This window comes from Balaenoptera borealis (assembly GCF_965194805.1).
Source record: "Balaenoptera borealis genome assembly, chromosome: 3".
NCBI classification, from domain to species: domain Eukaryota; kingdom Metazoa; phylum Chordata; class Mammalia; order Artiodactyla; family Balaenopteridae; genus Balaenoptera; species Balaenoptera borealis.
The window spans coordinates 42,742,868-42,760,436 of record NC_138866.1 but is presented as its reverse complement, the minus strand read 5'-3'; the positions used below and the strand labels follow the sequence as shown (position 1 = coordinate 42,760,436).

At 43.0% G+C, this 17,569-nt stretch overlaps 1 protein-coding gene and 1 long non-coding RNA gene across 2 annotated transcripts in view; one reads left to right on the top strand and one right to left on the bottom strand.

Annotated features, from left to right (window-relative positions):
* SLC35F4 (solute carrier family 35 member F4) overlaps positions 1 to 6,456 on the bottom strand; it is a gene marked incomplete at its 5' end in the record, with an annotated part of 267,380 nt that extends 260,924 nt beyond the window's left edge. Inside the window, one exon of the mRNA XM_082386610.1 lies at positions 6,354 to 6,456. Within this exon, the coding sequence (XP_082242736.1) occupies positions 6,354 to 6,456 (103 nt within the window). The remainder of the gene's footprint in view (positions 1 to 6,353) is intronic.
* Positions 1 to 17,569, top strand: part of LOC309626240 — a 161,935-nt gene that overhangs the window by 98,487 nt on the left and 45,879 nt on the right. The gene's annotated exons all lie outside the window — the stretch shown is intronic.

Here is a 17,569-nt window from a genome sequence, read left to right as displayed (position 1 = left end):
ACTTTATTCCACAGAAAATGAAGATTTATTCCTGGCATTTGATCAGGGATATGAGAGGAAGATTTGCATTTTAGGGAATTGACTGTTCTTAAGGTGTGCATACTGGATTAAAAAGATTTGAGATTGGGTGAAAGATACAATGGATATGGACATATATACACTACCAAATGTAAAATAGATAGCTAGTGGGAAGCAGCCTCATAGCACAGGGAGATCAGCTTGGTGCTTTGTGACCACCTAGAGGGGTGGGATAGGGAGGGTGGGAGGGAGACTCAAGAGGGAGGAGATATGGGGATATATGTATATGTATAGCTGATTCACTTTGTTATACAGCAGAAACTAACACAACATTGTAAAGCAATTATACTCCAATAAAGCTGTTAAAAAAAAAAGATACAATGGATAGAACTAAGGCAGTGATAATAGGGATGGAAAGCACATATGTGAGGTAAAATAGATAGGACTTGTTAACTGAATATAGGAGAAGAGGGAAGGGCAGAGTTTGAGGATAACTCCAGGTTTCTGAGCAATTGGTTAGATACAGATATTGGAAGCTAAAAAGCATAATAAGAAGGAAAAGGCATATTTTAAGGACAGAATGATGAATTTAGTTTTATGTGTGACATGCCAGGGGGACATTCAGGTAAGAATTCTCATAGAAAGTTGAAATATGGGTCTGGACTCAGAAAAAGTGGACCTAGAAATACAGACACATAGAAGATGGTGAAGCCATGAAACTGAATGTACTTGCTCGGGGAAAATAAAGTGAGAGGAGACAGCTGAGTCTGGAACCTTGGGAAATGCTAAGTCACAGCAATAGTTGGAGAATTGAGAGAGCCAGAAGAGCCAGAAGTTGGTAGAGTTCTTTTTGGAAACGGGATGGTCAGAGCTGAGATCAGAGCAAGGACAAAAAGTTTTACTATAAATTTGCAGCTACCGATAGAAAACAACCACAGAACCTGGTCACTGGCGGAGCATAGAAAAAAACAGAAGGCCAACCAGCACAAAAGGCATAGAACAAAGAGAGGGAACTGGCCACCATCTGAGATGGAAGGTGGGGCGAGGAGAGGTGAAGTAAACATACTAGTTTACTGAGTGAGATTTCTCCATGGAGGGTGGGGCTTTTTTGAAAGCTGTCAAAGCGACCTACTGCATGCTGTCCTAAGACAATGACTTCTACCCTTTTTCTTTTTCTTTTCTTTTCTTTTCTTTTTTTTTTTTTTTTACAAACAAGGAAACTGATGGCCACAGAGGTGTCTCAGGTCTCAGAGCCAAGTTGCTGGCAGGTTTAACTAGAATCAATTTCCAAACCCCTAGAATTTAATTCACTACACATCAATATACTGCCTCCTTATGCAAACACAAAAAGAAGGCTCACCCCAAAAATATTGATAATAGAATACAGTAAAATATAAATGGATTTATCCTTTGACTTGACTTATGGAATGAATGACTTCTTATAGCAATACAACCCTCTTTGATCATCACCTCTTTTCTCCCAGCTAACCATCCACTAGCCTTTGATCTCACTGAGATTCCCAATCCATTGATCCTACCAACTTTTCACTCTCCCTAATCATCTCGATTTTCTCCCTTCTCTATTCACCAGCTTTAAATGCTATGGTCATTCACTACAATACCTTCCTTGCATACATTCACAACTCCCTTGATGCTATTATTACACCCACTGGATAATCTGAAACTCTGGTTAAATCCTTCTCTTCACTTGCTCCACGCCACCACTGTGTCAATGAACATAACAACCTACTGACTTGTCTCGCTTCAAATTTCTGACCAGAAACTAAACGTGCCCTTTAAGGCAGCCAGACAACTTTACTGTACTTCCTCAGTCCGTTTGCTCCCCCCATAGAACAATTCACACCTTCTCTTTCCTCCAACCTCTACCACCTCCTCCTTTATCCTCACTCTCAGTTGATGACCTTGCTTCCTATTTGGAGAAAATGAAAGCAACCAGAAGAGAATCTCACCAGACTCCCACCACCTCAGTTTTCCTCCTTCCAGACCCTTCATCCATACCCTCTGCCCTATATCCATGTTCCTATCTAAAGCGATGTCCCTTCCTTTGTGCACTAGTTTTGGTACACTATCTCTTCAACATCACTGATTTTTCTTTCTCTATTGAATCAGTCTCATGATCATGCAAACATCCTGCAATTGCCTCCCATCTTACAAAAAAAAAAACTTTCTTAACCCCACTACCCCCATTTCCTCTGCTCCCCTTTGCACAAAAATCATTGAAGAATTGTCTATACTCACATTTCCAATTCCTCCCTCTAATTCTTGCTTAAGCACATTCTAACCCACCTTCTGCCACCTTACGTGTTCCTGTCAAGGTAGCCAATGATGTCCAGTTGCCAAATTCATGGTCAGTTATCAGTTTTTATTTTCTAGACCCTTCAGCAGCATTGGACTTGGCTAATCTCTTCCCTCTGAAACTCTTCACTGGCTTCTAGGGTATCATATGCCCCTCTTCTTCTCACCCTCTTAATGTCTCAGTGCCCCAGAGTCAGTCCTTGCTCCTCTTCTCTTCTCTGTATACGTTGACTCCTTGGAGATCTCTTTAGTCTTAGACTATAAATAACCATCCAAATGCTGGAAAATCCCTAATTTATATCTCCAGTCAGGCATCTCCTCTGAACTCCAGGATTATTCTATGTCTCCAATTACATTTACACTTTCCAAAATGTTATCCTTACCCCTTGACCACCTAAACTTCTCTGCCTTGAATCTTGCCACACTTTAGCCATTGGCAACTCAAACCTGGTCAAACTAGAAAAGGTGGAATCATTTTTTCACTCCTCTCTTTCTTGCAGATACCATATCCAACCATCAGGAAACCCTATTCAGATATATAGAGAATTTCAAGTATATAGAGAATCTAATTTCAAATATATAGAGAATCTGACCACCTCTCACCTCTACTACTGCTACACATCTGGTTCAGGCCACCATCATCTCCCGCCTTGGTTATTACAGTGACATACTAACTAGTCTCTCTGCTTCCACCTCTGCGCCAATAGAGCAGTCAAGTTGATCCTTTTGAAATGTAAGTCAAGTCACATCACTCCTCTGTCAAAACCCTGCAAAGGCTCCCAATTTCATTGAGTACAAGCCAAAGGACGCACAATGGCCTGTAAGGTGCTACTTCATGTGAGCCCCTGTATCCACAGTGTCCTCATCTCCAACAACTCGCCCGATTATTTACCCCACTTCAGCCATGCAGGCCTCCCCACTCCTTCTCTAGCAGGCCCGGCACGCTCCACCCCAGAGCTTTGCATGGGCCGTTCCCTTTGCCCTGAACGACTTCCTCCCGATGTCTACACAGCAAACTCCCTCACATCCTTCAGGTCTTTGCTCAATTGTGACCTCTTCAGTGAGGCCTTCCCTGGCCACCCTATTTAAAATTTCCACAATTGCTACCCCCTCAGACTTTTGTAGCCCTTTAACTCTTGTTGATATTTTTGTTGAAGCAGCTATCACCCTGAAATACAATACTTTATTTATGTATTTATTTATTTATTTATTATTGTCTGTCTCTTCCCACTAGGACTTAAGCTCTAAAAAGGAAAATACTTTTGTCTGTTTTGTTCACTGATGTATTCCCAGCACATAGGAGGTACTCAATTAGCACCTGTTGAATGAGTGAATCTAATTCCCCTACCAGACCATAAGTAACTTGAGGTTAGACTAATGCTTTAATCATCTCTGTACCCATCTATCTATCTAAATTTATAGATATAGAGATGATTGCATATAGATATATATATATCTTTTATATATAATGCATATATATCTTTTATACATAATGTTTATATATCTTATGTATACAATGTATATTATATATGTATGCACCTTGTACATACATAATATATGTACACATACATTTCTTTTTGCATCAGCCTGACTACTAGAATTTGTTCTGAGCTAGATACTCATCTTCCTGACTGGCAGGGGTAGCAGCAGGTAGCAGCAGGATGCAATACCATGAGGTTGATCATTAATGCTTACTGTCAGAGATGAGTCCCCACCTGCCTCTAGAAAAGTAAATGGCATTGATATCAAGAGAGGTCTCAAACATGACCATCAGAAAATGGGAAAGCCACCTTGCCTTCACATATTACATATTCCTCACCACAGCCTTTTCCTAAATATGTCTTTCCAGACTTCCCCCAAGCTGTTGCTCATTCCCGGTAACAGCTAAATCAATTGACCATATTGTACTGGTTTGCTTCAATGTGTTTGTTTACTAGTTGAAGCCTGCATTAAGGGCAGGATTATTTCATGGTGCTCAGCTGCCTGGCCCTCTTCCAGCTCTCTCTTCTCCTAGCCTCTCACTCTGCAAAATGGCAATCTCTCTCTACCTCTGAAAGCTTAAACATCCTGAAAGGTATTTGACTATCGTATAATTCTCTGTCCTTGTGAGATTCTCTGCCTTCACTGTTTGAATTCTGTGGCCCGAAGTTAGCTAAGAGCCCATCACAAATAACTATGCCAAATGCATCTTTATCCCTTTTAGCTTCAGTTACTGTCTTAACCTGTGCTCTTCCCTCTGTTTGTCCAGTTATTGTACGGCAAATGAAACGTGTGCAGCTATTTCAGCAAATATGAAAAGCTAACATGAACATGTCTCTAAAATGTCACTTTTCCAGTATTCTTTTTGGTTTGTTCTTTATTAACCAAAGTTCCATTGTTATAAAAACTATAATAATATGCTACCCTGGGTCTTGTGATCTCACAGACAGCTTCTACATTTTCTAAGCAACCAAAATCCCATGGTTCCTAATTAAAATATTCAAAGGCGAAATCTAAGTAATCTCTACCTGGTATACTACTGCCTTCGCTTAAGTTTCTAGGGTTAAAAACAAAAAGCCTTTGCCAATAGGAAAAAAAAGAAGTTTTGAATCTATAGTACAAAGACTTCAAACCACATTCCACAGCATGTTATTTTCTTTCTAGAAAATTCTAACACTATATAATTACTTTTGTATGGAAAATGAATAATGTAATCTTCTAATGCTAAAAACAGCTAGACAGAAACCATCCAGATCAAATGGGCCTTTCCTGAAGCCAAATGAAATATTAAACTAGAAAATATCTGTGTGAGGACAGCCCATGGAAGAAAGCTCAATAGAGATGGAGCATAGCGGGGAGGGGGAGGGGGAGGAGTTACAAGAAAAAAGGTGTTTTTCCCTGTATGTGTTAGGGTTTACTCGTTTCAGAGAAACTGTAACGTTGATTGTACCTCAAATGTCTCAGAAAAATACCAATCAGAAATGCATCTAGGAGCTTCAGAAGCTTCCGGTTAAAAATAACAGCAAAAAACATCAATTAAGCTCCATCTATTGCGACAGAAATGCATTGATAGAGAAAAAGCGAAATCCCACCTGCATGGGAATTAAGCCGCAGCTACTCCCCCAATTCAGAGTAAAACGAGCTTCACTTGGGTCGCCGGCAGAACTAATCCCAGCAAACAGAGCCAGTGGGTTCGTGTGCGGGGAGAGAGGGACAGAGTAGAGCGCACCTCATCGCCCTCCCCGCAAAACTGCTCCAGAAACGTGAACGCGTCCGCACCGCATGACCTCGCTTAGCCGGAAGAAAGGCAGAACCGCGCAGAGCAGCCCGCTCCGGCTCCGAGGTAGCCGCGACGTGCGGCGGGCAGCTGGGGGTGGGGGGGTGGCCCGGTCGCGCCTCCCCCTCTCACCCACCCCAGCCCCCAGTCTTTTCACGGGTCTCTGGCCCCAAGCTCCCAGCCTCGGAGACCTGGCCAGGTTCCTTCTCTGCCCAAGGCGGACAGCCACCCAGAAACATTTTAACAAGAGTAATTCCCGCGCTGGCAACGTCTCAACAGCCTGGAGTGAACAGTCTGACCCATCGGCTCCGGGACCCACGTCTGGGTCGGCCTCCGCCGCCAGCTCCACCCCCGAGCCTCCCCAGCGCCCAGCCCGCAGCCTGGCACCCAGTAGGGACTTTGGGGCAGTGCAGCCCCAAGGGCTGAGTTTCGCTAAGTAAACGGCCATGTTAGCCTGCTCGGTCGTGAATAAGCCTGGGGTGAGCCGGCCGACGGCCGTCAGGAGCGCTCACCCGGTTCCCTCTGCGCTTCTGCCCCCAAGGCTACCACGATTTCCAAACTCCGAGGCGCCAACAGTCCGGACACCCGTTCTCTCACGGTTCAGCACCGAGGACAGCGAACACACTTTTAGCCGCGGTAGCCCCACTGCCAGGAGATTGGCTTTAGCCACGCCAGCAGGGCTGCAGGTAGGTGTCCGGACGGCGCGCCCTCCCGCATCCCACCCCTCCGGCGCCTGGAGCAAGACAGCCCCGCCGCATCTTACTTTTCTGACTGGAGTAACCCGGGTAATAGCCATAGTAGCCGGTGATCCGCAGGATCCGGTCCTCGATGGTGGCCACCCCGTTGGGGGCCGCCTTGACATCCATAGAGAGCACGGGGCGGCGGCCCCGGGCGCGGCGGGTCGGAAAGCGCAGCGCGGGGCCCGGGAGCTGGTGCAGGTGCCGCCGCCGGTGCTGATGTTGCAGCTCGTGCGCCCGCGCCCAGGCTCTGACTCCGCCGCCCGGCGCAGCACCGGCGCCGCATCACAGCGGCGGCGGCGGCGGCGGCGGCGGAGCGGCCCCCACTAGGGCCGGCCTCTCTGTCAGCCTGGCAGGTCTCCCGCCCGCCACCCCGCGCACTGCTGCCCGAACAGCGCCCCCTCACCTCCGACACCCACCGCTGCCCGGGGCGGCCCCACCTGCGCGGACTCTCATCATTAACCCTGTTGACCCCTTCCCGGAAGACTAAACATCCCCCAGCCCCACCTGCCAGAAGGGACGCTTGGTCCAGGGCGTGGAAGGAGAGGAGAAGGTGAGATGGTGGCAAGGGCTCAGGAAGGAGGGCCGGGGATGGGAGAGACCCAAGCGGAACCAAAGGCTGTTAATGTGAGAGGTGCACGCTGTCGCTCGGGGAGATGACACCTTGGGGTGCCCCCAGGGCTTCGTCTACGCTTGGCGTCTGCACCACCAGGGGTGTGCTGATCTGCAAGCGTTCCCTGGAGTTAATCAGTTCTCTCCACTTGCCTAGACGACGGGGAGTCTTTTTTTTTTTTTTTTTAAGAAATGAAAAGAAAAATGAGGCCCCAGCAGGTGGTACTTGGAGTGATTATTCAGGTATCGTGGACACAAATATTTACAGAGATCAAGCCTCCAAGTCTGCCAGTCCGTGTCAGGCCGGACCCTCCATCCGCCCAGTGAAATCATTAAAGGCTTGGGAGCCGCAGCTGTGCACAGCATGTTTATTTTGCCCATTCCAAATGCCCCGAGGAGAAATGATTTTCTTCTTATTGCCAAAACATCGGGGGAAGCCCTTCAACCTGTACATAACCCTGGGCGGGGGAAAGTTTTAGCTACAATCCTGAGATATTCCACCTGAGTCTAGAACGTCCTTGAAGCTGTGTGTTCAGAGTGAACACCTCCCCTCAGGTGTGACTCTCCTGTCTTGGCCAGAGAGGCACCAGGTTAAAGTCAGTGAGCAGTGAGGACGATTCCTCTATTCGCAGTCTATTCCTCTATTCGCAGTCACCGCCTCCTGAAAAATAAACCTGAAAGTCTCACCTCAGAAACTAAACCGGTATGTGCAAGTGAGGGTGGGGTGTGAGCTCATCAGCTTAGAGGTCATTATGTCCACCTGCCATCCAGAGTGAGTTTAAGACACCCCTGCCGCTTTCACATTTCTAAAGCGTTGGGGGGGGGGGGAGAGAAAAGACAAAAACCAGTCGACTTCTGTGCCCTCTCAGAAACCTCCCAAGAACCTATCACACATCATTCTGCCTTCAAACATTTTCCAAACTGTGTATGGGTCTTTAAGGGGGAAGAAATAGGCAAACTTTTTTTTTGAAGATGAATTCATTTTAAGCATAAGAAAATGCAGAATTAAATTTGGGTTTTCATGGGGACACGCATTAGCGTTTTTGTGTGGACACAAAGCCTAGCACAGGATGTGAGTGTGGAGTGAACCTGAGATGATTGTGGCTGGGAGGAGTGTTCATACAGAAACCAATTTCCTCCCACACCTGCTTCCTGGGCCAGGACAGATGGGAGGGTGGAAGGAACTAAAAGGTCAAAATGAACTTAAAGGACAAAGCAACTCTACTGCAATGGCGGGGAGCTGACTATTTAAAGCAAAAATGAAAGGACTGTGCCTTTACACTCCACCACCCGCCCCAAAGCGATTTTCAACACACTTTTGTTACTTTTATTATTTTTATTTCTGTGGCACACCTTATATAAATGTGTGCATTGCACACGGTAAAATGAGTTGATCACATTAGCATAAGCTGCTCCTTTTGGTTGAAGCTTCTATGAAACAAATTTGCCTATATTACTTCTAACATGTGTTTAATAACATCATAATCCATAGCATATTGATATATAAATTCAACAAGAGAGAAATTAAGAAACTCAAGCAAAAACCTTCTAATGTAACAGGAATATGAATATGTGTAGACTTTAAAGACAAGTGGTTTTGTCCTATTCACATTTATATTTTATCATAATTAATGTATTTAAATTCTAAATTACACTCATTGTGTAAGTTGTTGCCTTCTTCCTAGTTTTGCTTTGTTTTCAGAAATTTCCAGAGAAGTAGAAATGTATTTAACCAGATCTCCTCATTCATACAAACAGCAAATTCAGCATAAAGTTAAATAATGTAAATACTAGACCCACAAGAGTCCGTGTTTCCTAAAAGAAATTATAAAAATTCTCAGACTGACCTGGAAGTTAATTCTAAAATAGCAGAGCATTTACAAATGTCTCTGCAATCATCTGTAATAGGGTGACTAAAACAGTAAATGCAAGCGGATGCCATAATCTAGGATGCACTTTTTTTTTAATGGAATTAAAGTTCTACAATTATAAATTGATCAACAATGAAAAGTACATTTCTACTAGTGATAGCACTCTTTGGTGCATAAAAAATGACTGAACCTTTCAAATGTCACTTCAGACATCATTAAAAATGTATAGAAATTATTTTGAAAGGAGAATTTTTAAAAGTATTTTCATATGTTTGCCTGCTCAGTCTGCCGGTTTCCACAAACCCAATACAGTACAAAAATTCAAATTTACAAAATGCGAATTATCAGCCTACCAAAAATCTATTCTGAAAAACTGAGGAAAGACATAATTAAACAAATAAAGGCTGAAGGTAGTTAGTTGATTCATAAAATGTTTCCTCATAGTAGCCGGTTTCACATAGCCAATTTCCCTAGTAAATCAAATAGTAAATCAATTTTCTGAGTAAATCATAACTCGACCTGCAAAAATTTGGTTTGTATGCACCTTTTCAGAAATATTGCTAGTGCACTAAGCACAGGGCATCCGTCTGTGATTCCAAGTGGGTTCTGATATCTGGACCATATTTATTTTGATTATCTGATCAAGTCAGATTAGATATTTATATTAACTGAATATACAGAACTTGGCTATTTGTGTTGTACAAAAATTATTTGTAAAGTAGTTCATCTGATAGTTAAAATCTTTGTGTCTGATACTAAAATAACTATACCAAGTAATAACATTAAAAACCAAACATGATCACTGGGCATAAATAAGTTCTATTCAAGATATATAGTCTGTCATCAAATTGTTTTAAAATACCACATCAGCCTTTACACTTTGGAAGGATTCGTAAAATAAAATCCATGGAACCTAGTCTTCCTTACTCTTATCAGCAGTCTGGGGTCCTCTTTCATGGCAGGAACAAGTCACTTAATCTTTTTGACCACCTATTATTCAGAGTTACCGTTGAAAGATGCTGAAAGAAGGGAAAACGATCATTTTTCTCCCTCTGGGAAACCAACATAATGCACCTACCTCCTTGAGCTAAGAGTAACTTGGCTGCTTGGAGAGCCAAGAATGTTTAAGCTTTAATACCCAAGGGCCATGCTGCCTTGTACAATCATCAGCGCTATTTACAAAGAGTTGACCCCATGTAGTTTGCACGGTTTTTGTGTTCAAAAGCATCTGGCAGGGGGCTTCCCTGGTGGCGCAGTGGTTGAGTGCATTGCCTGCCAATGCAGGGGACACGGGTTCGAGCCCTGGTCTGGGAAGATCCCACATGCCGCGGAGCAACGGGGCCCGTGAGCCACAATTGCTGAGCCTGCGCGTCTGGAGCCTGTGCTCCACAGCGGGAGAGGCCGCGACAGTGAGAGGTCCGCGCACCGCCATGAAGAGTGGCCCCCGCTTGCCGCAGCTGGAGAAAGCCCTCGCACAGAAACGAAGACCCAACACAGCCATAAATAAATTAATTAATTTTTTAAAAAAATGACTAAAAGCATCTGGCATATACTTCAATTAAAAAAAGAAGCATCTGGCCTCTGACCAATCAGATGATAGTAGTGGCATCTGGGAAGAAAAAAGTATGGTCTGCATATTCCATTTTCTGGAAAGCTGTTTTGAGTATTTAACCACCAAGTCATCAGCTGACCCACACTTGGAATGCTGACTCTGCCTTTCTATTCAGTCTTAGACAATGGTAGGCATTGGTAATTTACCTTTCAGCTGATGGTAGGACTGAAAGGGCTTGGGAACCCAGCCCTCACTATCTGTCTAAGAAGTCAGGGCAAAGTCCACTCATCCTTGACCTCTGGTACCAAGCTCCATCACAGGACTATTTTTGGAAATTCACTGAAATTCTTTGGAGAAAGTCTTAAGTAATTTTAAAACATACACTCAAATTTTAGAAATTGTCTATGACCTGTGTGTGTGGGTGTGCGTCTGTCTGTCTCTGACTCTGTCTCTTGCTCCCTCCATCTTTCCCTCCTTCCCTTCCTCATTCTCTCCCTCCATCTCTTTTGCTCTCCCTCTCTCTCAGCCACATAGTACAGTGCTTTAGAGCATGGTCTGTGGAGCCAAACTGCCAGGGGTCAAATCTGACCTCATCATTTTCCAGTGACCTTGGATGAGTCTCTTAAATCCTATGACTCAATTTTCTCATCCATAAAGTAAGAATATTGTACCTATTGTACCTGCCTCATGGAAATATTGTGAAGATTAAATGAGTTTACATTCATATAGAGTTGATAACAGTGGCTGGCATCTAATAAGCATCATAAATGCTGACTATTATTACTGTTTTATTGTGTGCATACATAGAACCCTCTGAGATTCAGTTTTCTCCTCTATAAAATGGGCTCATACTATCCACTTAGTAGTGTTGCTGTGATGATTAAGTGAGATAACATATGAAAATATCTTACCAAGTCCTGGCACATAGTAGGTACATAATAAGTACTAATTTCCTTCGTGCAGCCCTTGCTCCACTCTCTCCATTATTTATTACCAAAGCTAATTCACGCTTTAACACTTCATTCACAGTAATAAGAACTCCTCTGCAGCAGTTGCTTTTACAAGTATCCTTTAAACCTTCCAACCATGAGAATAAGCACATGAGGCAGATCTTGTGAACCAATGGAACAGGTGAGCTGCAGAATTTAAGTGCTTTGCAGAAAGAGAAGTGGCTCAGGGCCCGCAGTTCTTCCTATCCTTTGAGAAGGCCTGAGGACACAGAGTTTGCTTCAGACTAAGACAGGGACAAAAGCTGGTGGTAAACAAAAAAAAAAAAAAGCTGGTCGTCCCCAGGCATGGGAGGGAGTCGAATTCTGCTTGATGACAGTGCTCTAGGGAAGCGGAATGGCCTCAGAGAGAACACAGGGAGGGAGGCTGGGCCATTAACCCTGGGCTTCCCAGCCTCTGCAGAGATTCTGCTGCCTCCAAGCTCAGCCCAGAAGCAGCAGAGAGCCACCAGCCTGAGAGAGATGGAATGTGGGCTTGACTATCATACCTCTCAACAGTGACCAGAGGGCTGAGGACCAAGGTGTCTCCCTGAGGGTCGATGATGGTTGAGCTTAGCCAAAGATCTCCCCTGACTGCATAACCCTGTAGCAGGGGAGCCCCAGTAATACTGACAATGCATTTTCCACTATTCTTATGGGGAATAGGGACTCAGAGAAGAGTTACAGTAATTTAAAGCTAATAAAGATTATTGTAACATTTTTAAACAGCTGTGTTGGTAGTTATACATTCAAACCTGCTATATATTCATTTTACATGTAAGACTTTCTGTAATTTAAACATCTAAATATGTCATGCATGCCACAACCTCCAACCTACTGCATATTTTTTTAATCACACAACACAACCTCAAACCTACTGCATAGTATCTATCACACAAAGCTTTTGTAACATTGCCTGTTAAAAATGCCAAATTTCTGTGGTAGTCATTGGTACTGTTTGCCAAATACTTATGTTTCTCCCCCATTTTAGGCATTCCACAGGATGGCACTTCCTGCCCCCTTGTGGTCATATGGGGGCTATGTGACTGATTCTAGTTCTAAATGATCAGCCACAGCTAACACACGGCACTCAGAATTTTCTCTTTCCCTCTGGCATAAGGACCATCAACATTCAAGATGACATTGACACATAAAAAGTGAAGTTACTAAAAATTAAAACCAAAAATGTTGGAATCCTTCCATAAACACTACATTTAATTTTCAAATCTTATTCTCTGTATCTTTGTTTTCTAAGGGCATACTATGCATGTTTTAAGTTTCACCGGTTCCTGAATCAACTTATCAATAAGCAATACTGAAGACATCATAAATTGTTGGAAAGAAGCATGACGAGTGGTATGGAAAATCAGAGAGAATAGAAAATTTAAAACTCGTTAGAATGCATCAAATAAGACAAGGAGAGCCCAGAACACATCCACCCAGTTCAATACACCCACATCTTGAATAACTATTGCCGAAAGCAATCCCAGGAACAACTTTGCCTTTAGCCTCAAGAACTATTAATTTGTAAGAAATATGTTTACAAGGTTTGATTTCATCATTATTTTCAGTGTCAGTGATTCCCATTTGCTCTTCAAATACCCTGAGATAATGCAGATCATCAGTACTGACATTTGTCTTTTTATTTTTTTCCGCTTACCCAGATATTATAGAAGGCTCCTAACTGACCAGAAAGGGAAAGCTAAAAGGTCGTATCAAATACCTTTTATACTCCAATTCACTTCCTCTTGTTTCACCTTGGCAGTGACCAGCTCTGTGTGGATTCCCGTCAACTTCACACAGACACAGCCTGACAGCGCCTCACCTCCTGCCAATGCCAGGCACCTCTAGCCTCCTGCCCCGGGGCTTCTTCCTTGATGCTGACACATGAAAGTGCATCCGCTTGAATCAAGCATGTACAGCCTGCAAGTGCAGGCTTCAGATGCAACACCGGGCAAACCTGTGAGCACAGTAGATCAGAGCTGGGTTATAAATTCTTCTCCATTCTATTTGGAAGGGACCGCGCTGAGAAGCTATCGCTTACACAGCCTCTTGCCCACATACATCAGTTGGTCTCAAGCCAAAGGATGGTCAGTTCAGTACATGCCTTGGTATTGTTAGGAAAAGTATTGTTAGGATATTCAAAATGCAAAAAGTGATTGTTAGAGTAGTAGGATTAGGAGAAGCCTCTCATTTTCCAAATTTTCTGAAATATGGTTTCGCTAGTCTTAAAATGAATGGGCGAGCGTGCATACACACACACACACACACCACACAACAAACCCTAAAACCCATTTCAGCTCTTTGTTCTCCAGTGTGGCTGGGCCTTTATGTGCTCTGTGCTTAAGAGGGCTGCCTGCCTACACATTAATCTCTGCAGTAATTGCAATTATCTCTTTTCCAGTGGATGTGATGAAGTCTGGCTGAAGGTCTCTAACTCTGCTGGCTCTCCATGTTCTCATAAATAATAAAACAGGGCTCCATGACAACGAGTACATAATAAGTTTTGCAACAGCTCAAGGTAGTCCTGAAATCTTCAGATTCTTAAGCTAATGAAGTACTCTAGGTGCACAGTTTTCTGGGCATATGTATCTACGTAGCAGAACCAAGTGATAAGATCATCCATGCTTGAATAGCAGTGACAAATGCCTCTTCATCTGGCTAGTGCTACTCATCCTTCAGCTATTTTTAAAGAAGTTTCTCTTCTGGAGCACTTTCTCTGAACGTCCCCCTTCCTGGAGGGGCCAGACGCTCTTCCCACACTGCGTGGTCCTCTCCACACTGTATACTTAAGTTCCTCGAAAGCAGGGACTGCATTTTGTTCACCACTGTGTGGCTGTGCTTCTCAGAGTGCCTGGCATACACCAGACAATCAAAACACATGAAGGACCAAAGGGATCATTGTAATGAAGAAAACCTGTCATTAGGATCACTTTCTTCAAGAAGGGGCAAAGCACATACACTCGTTCACACAAGGCTGACTTGTCTCAAGACCAGGAGTGTAACAACTTGCTCAGTACAGTTTATAAATGAGGAAACTGAGCCTAGGCTAGTCAATGGTTCAAAGGCTCCTTGGCGAGTTGGTGGCAACCCCCCCCTCCCATTCTCAGTGCCTCGTCCTTTCCCCATCACTGTTCGGTGCCACCTTCTCCTACATGGCTTTCTGATGAGTCCCACAACCCCTTTCCCTCCTCAACCCTCCCAGGCAGGTCATGCACTTTTCTTCCTTGTCTTTCTACCTTCCCCTAGTTAAGCCCTGGGCTCGGCAGACAGAGCAAAGTCTGTCCATCAAGGGCTCTGTTAAATGAAATTGAAACCAAAGATGTCTATTATCTGGAGTCTATTTGAGTTATATTTCTGGTATAATCAGTACCTGGTTATTTATCCAGTTTGGCATCCAGTTGAATTGAATTATTACCCCTTATCTTTTGGGTGTTAGGGGTGAGGATGAATAAATAAACTGTTACCCCTCATCTTTTAGGTGGTGGGTGTAGGGGTAAATAAAGGTTTGTGTTGCCTGTAGATATGAGTAAATGAACAGAATTATGTATTTTCTTATTATCGGGTTGATATTTTCAAAATTCACTGCCATAAATATCATCAGCTCATTTTAACAAATCTTTTTGGAATCATAATTAATTAGGAGGTTTGACTCTCCGCCATTATCTATAATCCAATATAATGTTCATAAGACTTGTTTACTTATTTCTTCATTAATTTAGGTTTAAAAAAAATCATCAGCTGGACATACAGAAGATGAGGAGTGCGTGTTCCTCCTCCTTCCTTTTTCATTAACTCCCTTCCTTGCTCCCTTCCTTCCTTCCTCCCTTCCTTCTTTCCTTCTACTCTGTTTTGAAGTCCACTATTACCTGCAAGCCACTGCAAGGACGTCAAAACTGCACTACTACTGTCTAGCTTTTACTGCACATTGAACAACCCCAAACCTTAGCAGCTTAAAATAACAACCACTTATTACTTCTCATGACCTATTGGTCAGCTGGGTGGTTCTACTGATCTGGCCATGCTTGGCTGATCTTGGCTGAGTTCACTTATGCATCTGTGGCCAGCAGGTGGATCAGCTGGGGACTGAATAGTCTAGGATGGCCTCTCTCGCAGGTCTAGTGGATGGAGAGACAAAGATTACTGGGCCACATATCTCATCATCCATCAGGCTAGCCCAGGCTTGTTCAAGATAGCAGGAAAGTCCCAAGAGTAAAGGTAAGCTTGCAAAGCCTCTTGAGGCCCAGACTCAGAACTTGCACTATATTGCTTCTGCCATTGCTATTGTCCAAAGCAAGTTACAAGGCTAGCCCAGATTCAACAGGTGAGAAATAGATTCTGCCTCTTGATGGGATGGTTGCAAAAAAAAAAAAACAATGACCATTGTTGGATTCTACCACATCCACCAATGTAAACCAATGCCAGTGTTGCAAAGCAGATTGATTGGAGACTTAATAAGAATGTCCTTTCTGAAGAATGTATCCTTTAAAAGAATTCCTTGGTTCCAGATCAGCAAAGCAATCTTCCAATCATGGGTTAACAGAGGCAACAGGGAAGTAACATTATTAAAGAAATTCTGGTATTAAAAGGTTACCTGCAACGATGAGATTTTGTCTGAATAGAAGCTGCAGCTGTTTGCATAACATGTGATTCCAGACCTCTGACTTTAAAACGGGGAGCAAGAAGTTGGACACCCACACAGGCTGGGTCTGCATAACGTTGGTACAATCAGGCACAGAACAAAGAAATGCAGTGAGTTTGACTCAGCAGGGCTATTCCCACAACCAAGACAAAAAAAAAAAAAGTAGGGACCTGGAAAGTTAAGGCATTCACTGTGCTTACCACCTTTGGGGGCATCTATCACACTGTGTAGTGAAAATCTGTTTGACTTCCCTCCTCTACTAGATTTCTAGTTTCTTTGGGATACAAATAAATCTTTAAATCCATATGTCTAGTATATATACAGAGTCTGACTACTGAAGGAAAAGAGAGAGGGAGAGATTTATTTCTGTGACTCAGAAAAAAACTAACCCAATATAACCACATTTATATTTTTAAATGAATCTTTGCAAATACTCAAAGATTCTCCCATATGAAAAATTATAGAATTACTGGTGAAGATAAGTTATTCCTTACAAAAACAGAAATTCAACTTAAATGAGAAGGAAAAACTTGGTGATGCTCAAGTTATTATCCGGAGGAAAAAGGACCAAGAAATGCAGTTTTGCTTTATAAGTGAAGAGAAACCCTTAGAATTTCAAAAACTTGAATCTAAATTCTCAACTCACAATTAAACCCTTAAGTGTATATATCCAATATTAACTTCCTAAGTTTTCCGTGGCACAAAGATCCAAGAAGTTCTTTTCACATTATTATAATTATTTATACTCAATCTCATTCTAAGAAGAAATGGAAGTGACTTATAAAGATACTATATTGCAAGGTTTAAAATAATAAAAATAAACAAATAGGGAACTGGGAAGAAAGTAAAATTAAAAATAGAAACCAGAAAATGAAGCCAGAATGAGGTCAAAAAATGCCACAAGAGCTAATACACTTTGCTAGAAGTAGCAATCATTTGATTTGGGGCTTCCTAGACACCAACCAAAGAGGAACTTGTGGTTGTTAATACCACTCATCCCAGTCAGAGTTCAAAACACAGTCAGGAGAAGCACAGGTCATCACTGGTTGTGCACCCTGAAAGTAAGTTTTCCCAGGTATGTTCCTAAAGAGGATCCCATGTAATGTTCTAAACAGTAGACTGAAGAACCCTCCATAGGAAGATATGCAAACATATAGCCTGATGGCCCAATGTTAAAGCACTCTTGAGTAAAATCACATTGATAATGCACTTCTATTACAGCACCCTCTATAATTCTTAACTAATCCAAAACCAAAGTTTGGAGACTCACAGGTTACTATCCTTCAGGGAAGTCTCTGTAAATATGGATTCTCTAAAATGAAAAACTGGTAAATATCACTAAATCCTGTCGATAGTAGGTCCCAATTGGCCTTTTTCTCTCTTTTTTCAATGCCACTCCCCAAGGTCAGGTGACCTTCATTTCAGCCTGGATTTACCACCCAGCCTTCTAGCTTGTTTGCCTTATCCTAATCCATTCTCCAAACCACAGCCAGTCTGCTTTCTCTAAAACAAAACTCCACTTAAAACACCTAAATATAAGGGGGAGGGGCAATATAGGGGCAGGGGATTAGGAGGTACA